Source organism: Callorhinchus milii, unplaced genomic scaffold, assembly GCF_018977255.1.
Source record: "Callorhinchus milii isolate IMCB2004 unplaced genomic scaffold, IMCB_Cmil_1.0 Scaffold5, whole genome shotgun sequence".
NCBI classification, from domain to species: Eukaryota; Metazoa; Chordata; class Chondrichthyes; order Chimaeriformes; family Callorhinchidae; genus Callorhinchus; species Callorhinchus milii.
The window spans coordinates 48,847,399-48,856,275 of record NW_024704746.1 but is presented as its reverse complement, the minus strand read 5'-3'; the positions used below and the strand labels follow the sequence as shown (position 1 = coordinate 48,856,275).

Here is an 8,877-nt window from a genome sequence, read left to right as displayed (position 1 = left end):
AGGGTGATCCAAATGGTGGCCGATGTGCCGATTTCATCTGCTCCCCCACCCTCCCCCCTCGTTTCATCTGGTCCAACCTTTCCCTCCGTAACCCGTAAATGTTATGTTATGGTTCCGGAAGGGAAACACCAAAAAAATTGCTTCTACGACATTTCTCAAATAAGGCAACTGGCCCCCGGCAAAAGATTGGACCACCCGGAGGCTGTTGGTGTGACATTGCCGTGCACAAATTAGCTGCCACATTTACCTACAAAACACTCAGTCACTTTGCAGAAAACCCCTCAGACATTTTGCCGTGAAAATGGTTTTGCATGGTTTTATTGGTGAATTACAACAATTTTGTTGAACACAATTCCAAAAATCCATGACAAGGTTAGGGAAGAAAATTTCGCAGTAGATATCACAACTTACCTCCACATATTTGCTGAACTACCACAAGAAAATAAAACATGTTTTGCCCAAAACGAACCAGCCTTCTTGCTGATCTCTCATACCTCTTCTCGAATTATCCATTACACACTTTGCACTTCACTTCACATAAATCTTGGCAAATTGCAACTTTACAACAACTATTCAGCATCTAACTGGTTCTTGCTAATTTTCAGTACCATTTCTCTGATATTGGGCTGTGACGGACACTTTAAACACTGTGGCCACACAATCATGAAAGACAGACTTCAACTCTTGTGGGCTTGAAAACCAGCGTGAATCCCTATCCTAAAATGTACCTGATTCTGATCAATGCTACTCCTTTTAAGCTATTCTGAAGTCAGTTACCAGTGTGCTTGGTAACTTTGTCACTAGTTTGGTGTCCACAGTGGGAATGCACATAAGTCGTGCTGCTCCCTAGAGCAGGCTTGGCCCTGATACTGAGAAAAGCCATCTACAATGTCAAAGACATCCTCTTAAAGCTAAAGTTACTTTACTCCTGAGCAATTCTCAGGAAATAGACCATGAGTGTCAAACCATGGGGAGGGGGCTCTAAAGTTGTTCAGTGGGATTCTGTAATAAGCAATCCAAATTGTTGAAGTGGTAATGCTCTCTTGCAAAGCATCACACAAGTCGCACAGGAATTCTGCCCTGGTGTGGCTCAACTGATGGCATTGGGAATGGGTTAAGTGAGCCAGTTATGAAATACCGCAATTTAGCCCCCTCCTCCCACCCTGCCCCACGCCCAGGCTCCATCCCCTCGTTTCTCACTGTAAATGTCCACTGTGAAGCACCCTGAGACATTATCTTACGTGAAGGGCAGTATATAAATGCAGGTTCTTAAATTCAGCAGTGCGTTGCCACTGAGGTGTAAGTGGAGAGCTCGCGGTGGATTGTGCTGAATGGCGAGAGTTCTAGCTCGGTGGTGAACTCATTGTCGTTATCATCACTGGTCACGGTGGAGGCTCTGGGCGCACACTCCTCACAGCAGCAGCAGCAGCAGTCCATGAAGGCTCGGCCAAAGGGCCGGCACAGGCAGAAGAGCAGCACAGGGGTCACACAGGACTTGAAGAATAGTAGGAACTGGCTGATGAGCTGCAGAAGGTCCATCGTCTGCCTGGAGATGCCGGTGGCCATGTAGGCGGTCACTATGTTGCAGATGTTCTCTGGGACGATGCAGAAGCCGTAGAGAATGGTCAGGGCTACCACTGTGCAGTTCATCTGGCTCTCCAGCTGGACCTGGCGCTTGTTCCCCCGGACGCAGGACTTCTCAGCCTTGCGGATCTTGTGTGCGGTCACCACAGAGCTGGCGATGGTAAAGAGGGTGGGAAGGCAGAAGTAACAGCCGAAGTACCACCACATGCGGGCACTGTCGTACGTCAGCGCCAGGACGTAGATGGTGTCCGGCAGCTCGGCCGATATCTTGACCTCGCAGCGGTGGGTGTCGGGGTCGCCGTTCCCCTCCGTCACCAGCTGGCGCAGGGCCACCTCGGGCAGTGCCAGCAGCAACGCCCCCACCCAGATGACGGCTAGTTTGGCAGTGGTGGATGAGCAGTTCTCAATCATCTCATAGTACATCTGCACATTGGTGGCCGCCCGGAAGCGATCGATACACAGCGCGCAAAGCGTGAAGGTGGTCACTCCCAGCGAAGAGACCTGTGGACATACACAAACAAAAGGGTAACGCGAATAACACACCCACAGAACTTAAGCAATTTGCAGCACAGAAGAAGGCCTTTGAGCCCATCGTGTCTGTGCCAGTTCCCTCAAGAGTAATCCTTTCAGTCCCACTAATCGGCCTCTTCTCCCACACCCCTGTAGCTGACTTTTTTAAGGTATTTGTCTGGCTCCCTCCTCGCAGCCAATATGAATTTTGCCTCAACTACCACTCCCAGCAGGGCATTCATGAAAAAAAAATCACAGGATATCCTGTGAAGTGGAGTGACCCTATATTTTGTGGATGAATGCAGCAGCCAATTTTGTCAGCCAATTTATGCACAGCAGTATCCCAAAAACCAGCCATGAAGTGACACAGCCCCAAAACGGTGCATCTGTCAATGCAGCACTCCCCCCCAGCACTGTGTTAGAGGGTTGGTCTAGACTGTGATGTCAACATCCCCGACATGGGGCTTGAACCCACAACCTTCTGACTCAGAGATGAACACGATACTGACTCAGCCAGGCTGCCTGGCACTGGGGCTTCCATCCGAACTCCCAGATTCTCATTAGGAGAGAACGTTTTGTGCTAATTTACCACTTTCCTTTGAGCTCACAATCCAAGCTGATACTCCAACGCAGTGCTGGGGGAAGCACTGCATTGTCAGAGGTGCCGGCCTTCAGATGAGACGCAAACCGAGGTTCTGCCTGTTCAGGTGGACGATGAAGGTCCCACGCCACTAATGGAAAAGAGAAGCGAGTTTCTCTCTCTCAGGGTCCTGGCCACCAATTGGTCATTCAGTACATGGCTGTTTGTGGGTCATTGCTGTGTGCAAACTGGCTGTAACATTTACCTACAAAATACACAGTATATTCTATGAAGTACTTTGAGACCTTTCAAAGATATGATAAAGTGCTGGATCAAATGCAAGGATTTATAATTATTATCAGGGAGAGGGAACCCCGGTTGATTTCCACTCCCTTTCCAGGTGCTGGGACCTGCTGCAGTCCTGGCAGAGAGCAGCCACAGAGACAGAACCTTAACATTTCGTACAGTTTGGCAACCCACTAACTAATCTCTACTGCTGTCTAGAAAATAAGTGTTGTGGTCTGTACCCCGACAGTTCATCGGCTTTGTGAATAACTCCGCCTCCCTGAAAGCTGTAGCTGGTTTCTCATACTTTCTGAATAAAATATTTCCAAATCATCCTTTTTTAAAAAATAATTTAGATAGTCTTAGGGGGACGACTTCCCTCCCTCCCTCCCTCCCCCCTCACCCCCCCACCCCCGTCTTATATTCTGGCTTCATCCAAGTTAAACACCAAAATAATAGTCCTAATAATTAAAAGTAATAATCTTTTATGTGATTGCTTTTCACATAAGGAGGATAATAATAATCCTTGCATTTTGATATAGTGCTTTTCACGTCTTCTAGACGTCTCAAAGCGCTTCACAGAATATGCTGTAAACGCTGAATTGACTGTATATTTGTGGGCGAAACGGATGTCTCAAAGCGACTAGCAGGATTTACTGTATAGTGGCTCTATTTTTTGGGGTAAATGCGGCAGCCAATTTGCCAGGGGCAACGTTCCACAAACAGCCATGAAGTACAATTTTATGTACAGCAATGTTGACCAGCTCACCAGGAGAGAGAAACACCTTCTTTTCCAATAGTACCGCAGGATCTTTAAGGTACCCTGAACAGGCACAGACAGGAACTTGGTTTAACATCTCATACCAACGACAGCACCTCCCACAATGCTCCCCGGCTCTCTATTGGAGTGTCGGCCTGGCCTGTGAGCTCAAAATAAATGTAACACTGTTTCTTGGATCTACTTTGGGTGGCTAGGAATGTAAACTACATTATAAGCCTGCAACACAGTGAGTTGGTAGGTTGTGTAGGAGTGCTGAATGCAGTACAAAGAAGAATCACTAGGATGTTGCCTGGAATAGGGAAATGCAGTTAGCGGGAAAGGCATAGTAGACTGGAGATTTTCTTTGGAGCTCAGATGGCTGAGTAGACATGATAGAGGTGTGTCAGATGATGGGAGGCTGAGATAGGATGAATAGGGAAAGATTACTTCCTGTGGACAAGGGGTCTAGAAAGAGAGTGTGTTGTTTTAGAATCAGAATTGGGAGTCCAGAATGGAGATTAGGAGGAACTTTTCCACATAGAGAGTGATTTGAGTGTGGAATTCGCTGCCAGCTTGTTGGTGTGTACTGGGACATGGCATCTTTAACATCTACCTGAATGGGCAGACGGTTTAACGTCTCAACCGAAGGATGCCATCTCCAACAATGCAGCGCTCTCCCATTCACTTGTCTGTTTGCGGGACATTGCTGCACCATGTGCACATTCAAAAAAGCCTGGAGATGTGATTATGAGAATATAAAGTTGAGGGATATGCGGGAAAGCTGAGATATAGGACTAGGGATAGGATCTAGGACAGGCAATGGTTTGGATTGGATGGGCTGAATGGCCTGTTTCTGAACTGGACCTTCTATGAGTCTATGAATCTAGAACAGCTTCCCATGAAGAAAAACGCATTGGAAAATGAGCAAAAGACCAGAGTTGAGAGAGAGTACAGACAAGAGAATAGCTGGGATAAGATAAATAATAATAATCCTGGCACTTGATATAGTCCCTTTCACAGGATTTAATTTGAAGTTTTGTGATTGTATATTATGGTCGAATGGCGGCAGCCAATTTGCACATTGTAACATCCCCCAAACAGCCACAAAGTGAATGGAGGAACACTGTATTGCAGAAGTGCCGTTCTTTAGATGAGACATTAAACGAAAGTCCCATCTGTGCCTGTTCAGCCGGTCGTTAAATATCCCATGGCACAACTCAAAAAGAGAAGGAGTTTCTTCCGGTGTGCTGGATAATCTCTCAGATACAATGAATAATTTTATGGCTGTTTGTACAAATCAGCTGCTACATTCACCGACAAAATACACCATCACTTCACTTTACAGTAAATCCTTGAAGTGCCTTGAGACTTATGAATGACATGATAAGGGACTGTATCAAATACAATGATTAGTATTTAATATTATTATGACAAGGACGTATAGATGGTGAACCACACAGTTGTGAATGGCTACAAGATGACATGCTGGGCAACGGAACATCAGAATCGAGTCTGTCTTCTATTACGGTCTCCAGTCCAGTTCCTGAGCCGGAGAGTTCCCAGTACTCCTAGGCACTGATGATGACAACCCACCCCAGCCCAGCCTGGCTCATTGGCAGGATTTGGAAGGGCAGACTGGGGCCAGGGATTTTTTCCACTTAGCTCCTGTTGACCCTGCAAGCCAAAGCCCGAACAGATATGGTGGGCTTAGCTGGACAAGTAGCGGGAAGCTTGCAAGAATGTATTTTCACTGGCAAGCTATATAGTTTTAGCAGGTTAGACTCCAGCATTTACACCAACTCACACTCTGGAGTCCCTGAGCATTCGTTCCTGCGAACCTGTGCCTAATTCAGGAATTAGGTAAGCAGGGTGCATCCCTCCATGGAGTGACTATGCATTCCATTCCAGACACAGGGTGGCAGATATGGAATTGTCTGGTTTGGAAACTTTTAGGCACAGTGATGGGTTTCCGTGTGTGCTGAACACTGGCTGACCAAAACCAAATCATGAAGAACATTGTAACTGAAGTGAGAAGTCACATCCTGTGAGATCGGGGCTGTCTATGATTTTGTATTGGTATAGTGTCAATGTGATAAGCTGTAACTCACCCTTGCACAGCCAAGAGGATACCCCAGTATTTCAGCTCCGTAAACCTTGCTTCCATTAATGACTGTCACTGGCCGCCATCTTCCTGCAAGAAGACCCCCCCAACGGCCCCCCGACTAAGCCCTTCAGCCCACCTGGTTTCATTCCAGAGACACTTGTGAGCATTGATCAGTAGGGATTCTGTCTTTGTCTCCTTCAACGGCTTGTGCTGGTATTATATGACTACCCTAAGTCAGCCTGCTGGTAGTAATTTACCACTTTACGCATTGAGCCACACGTCAACACATCAGTACAAGGTGAGACATTTCTCCTTCCTGGTATCCTGGCCAACAATCCCAAGATTCAACTGTACACTCACTCCGTGGCTGTTTTGGGGACATTTCTGCTCGCAAACATGCTGCTGCTTTCATCCACAAATACACAATCACTGCACTTTAGAGTAAATCATCCAGAAGGCTTTGAGACATCTCAAAATAAAAGGTGCTGAATCAAATGCAAGGATTACAGTAAACTCGTGATAATTTATTACTACAAGCTAAAAGGGTTCAGTGACGAGTGGCAAGTTAGGCACATGTATAAATAAATAATTAAGTGTAGCTGGGATATTGGCAGCATGATGAATTAAGTGGTAGTGAGAAGTTAAGCCAGTATTGAGTTATCAGGAGTTAACTGTACAATATATATTTTTATAGCTACGACTTTCATGTTGAGGTTAAAAAGGGCTAAAATTTAAAGGCAAAAGTGTTATTAAATGGTTTCGGATGTTAGAACCGAATAACAGTGAAAGGAATAACAATAAAGCTTGCATTTAATAAAGCGCCTTTCATCGCTAGGAGACATTTCCAAATATTTCACAGTAGTGATAGTAGAGACTGTGTATTTTGTAGGTGAACAATGTAGCTATTTTGTGCACAGTCCCACAAATGGTCATGAAGCAAATGACCAATCCATTTTTAACTAAATCTTTCCATTGTCAAAGCTGAAGTTAAGTTGGCGATGTAACATTTTCCTCCTGTTTTACTGTTGCAATTCAACTGTCTGTGGGTGACTTAAGACTGGTTAGGAGCACGTGTTCAGCCTTCTGATCACAAACTCATTTCACTAAAATAGAAACAAAGAAACTTGCATTGTTAATAATAATAAATCTTGTGTTTGGCATAACGACTTTCACATCAGGAGGAGGTCTCAAAGAGCTGCGCAGGATATACTAAAAAAAAGTAGTGAGCATTTGTTGCCTACAGCAGTCAATTTGTGCACAGCAACATCCCACAAACAGCCACGAGTGAGTGACTTATTTTATCTGGGGGACTGTCAGCCAAGATATCGGGGGAGAGAAAGTCCCTTCTCTTTTCCTAATGGGCGGTCAGATGTTGAACGATCCCCCGGGTGCCTCAATTTAACATCTGACCAGAAGGACAGCACCTGGGACACTTGGTATCAACCTGGACTGTGAGCTCAAATCCTTGCAGGCGAAAAGAACACAAGTCCGAATGTTGTTGGTTCACATGGGGACTTTGAGCTAATTTAGTCCGGACTGACACTGTTGGGGGAGTGTGGCCATTGCCAGTGGTGCCGACCTTCAGATGAGATGTTAAACCCAGGTCCCACCTGTGCCTTTTCGGATGGATGTTAAGTATCCTGTGGCACTACAGGAATTTCTCTTTCCCGGTGTCCTGGCCAACAATCCTCACAGATAAAGTCGGTCACTCACCTCACGTCAGTTGTGGGGACGTCGCTGTGCGCAAACCGTTCGCCCACAAAATACGCCATCGCTACCCTTCACAGTAAAAGCGCTTTTGAGACATCTCAATGAGACACTTATATCAAATCCCAGGATTACTTATACCTCAGTTGAGATGTTTACAGGATTCCTATAAAATTTACCTCCAGGTAGGGAATGATCTTGCAGGAGAAATCGCCGAGCAGCCACTTTTTGGTCAGCTCGTGGAATATAACCAGAGGCAAACAGAAGAAAATGATGGTGAAGTCCCAGAGCGCCAGGTTGGCCAGGAGCGAGTTGGAGATGCTCCTCATGTAGAGGTTGTGGTAGACGATGCACATGACCGAGAGGTTGGCGGCGATGCCGATCGCGAATATGACGATGGAGAGACACATCACAGCATAGGCTCCGTACGACTCCTCGGTCACCGGGTAGAAGGGGTTTCGGAGCTGCTGTCTCCGCCCCGGAGCCTGGGCGGGGAGCACGGCTGCGGCTGCCGTCGCCTCCATCCCCAGAGCACTGGAGCTGTGGCTGTGGCTCTGGTTGTGCGGTTGTTCGGCGTTGCCCCGGGTGCCCAGGGAAGCATTGGCACAGGCTCCCCCCGTCTGGGGGGCGCCCATGCAGTTGTGCCACCCAGAGCCAGTGCCTGGGACCCCGCCATCCTGCCCGGTCGCCTCTCGCCTGTGCCTGTGCCTGTGCCTGTGCCTGTGCCTGGCCGCCCGCCCGGTCCCGCTGTCCTGTCGGTGCGCGGTTGAGTCGCCATCCAACACCTTCACCCCCTGTGGGATGCCATCAGTGCCCACTCTGACACTCTGCCCATCCCCTCGCCGGTCCACCGGCTTCCCCCGCGGCCGCTCACCGCTGACAGGCGCCCCGCGGCTCTGCTCTGCCCCCCCCGGGGAGGGGCTCAGCCCCATCCCCGCCTGGGCACTGCCAGTCCTGCCAGCGATGCCAGCCCGCGTGCCTCCGAGCCCCAGGTGCCCCGCTCCATCGCTCACCTGCCGGGCGCTGCCTTGTGCGCGCACCGCGCCGGCCGCACAGAGGGCAAGAGCGAGCAGGCAGCAGCGCATGGTCCGGCCCGGCCCTGCCCGGCAGCCCGGCCCGGCAGCCCTGCCCGGCCTCACACGGCAGCCGCCTTCCCGGCCATATCACAGTGAGGAGCAGTGAGTGAGCGCGGAGTGTCCCCGCCCCGCGGGGCGGCAGTGGCTGAGGCGGGAGGAGGGCGGCAGCTGAAGGCGGGGGGTGTGGTGGGGGCTGTCCAGGTGCCCCCGCGGGCGGGGTAAGTTTGCGGGTGGTGGCCGGAGGCGGGGCAGCGGGGAGTCTGCCCTGTCC

The 8,877-nt window shown here is 48.9% G+C and overlaps 1 protein-coding gene across 1 annotated transcript; it reads right to left on the bottom strand.

Moving 5' to 3' along the window:
• Nucleotides 1–293: 293 nt before the first annotated feature.
• On the bottom strand, nucleotides 294–8,603 carry gpr37a (G protein-coupled receptor 37a). The gene is made up of 2 exons (XM_007898663.2): nucleotides 7,710–8,603; nucleotides 294–2,085 (listed from the first exon to the last, which is right to left on the bottom strand). Exons 1-2 carry the CDS (start codon nucleotides 8,460–8,462, stop codon nucleotides 1,276–1,278), a joined length of 1,563 nt encoding a protein of 520 aa, XP_007896854.2. The 5' UTR covers nucleotides 8,463–8,603; the 3' UTR covers nucleotides 294–1,275.
• Between the last annotated feature and the right edge of the window lie 274 nt (nucleotides 8,604–8,877).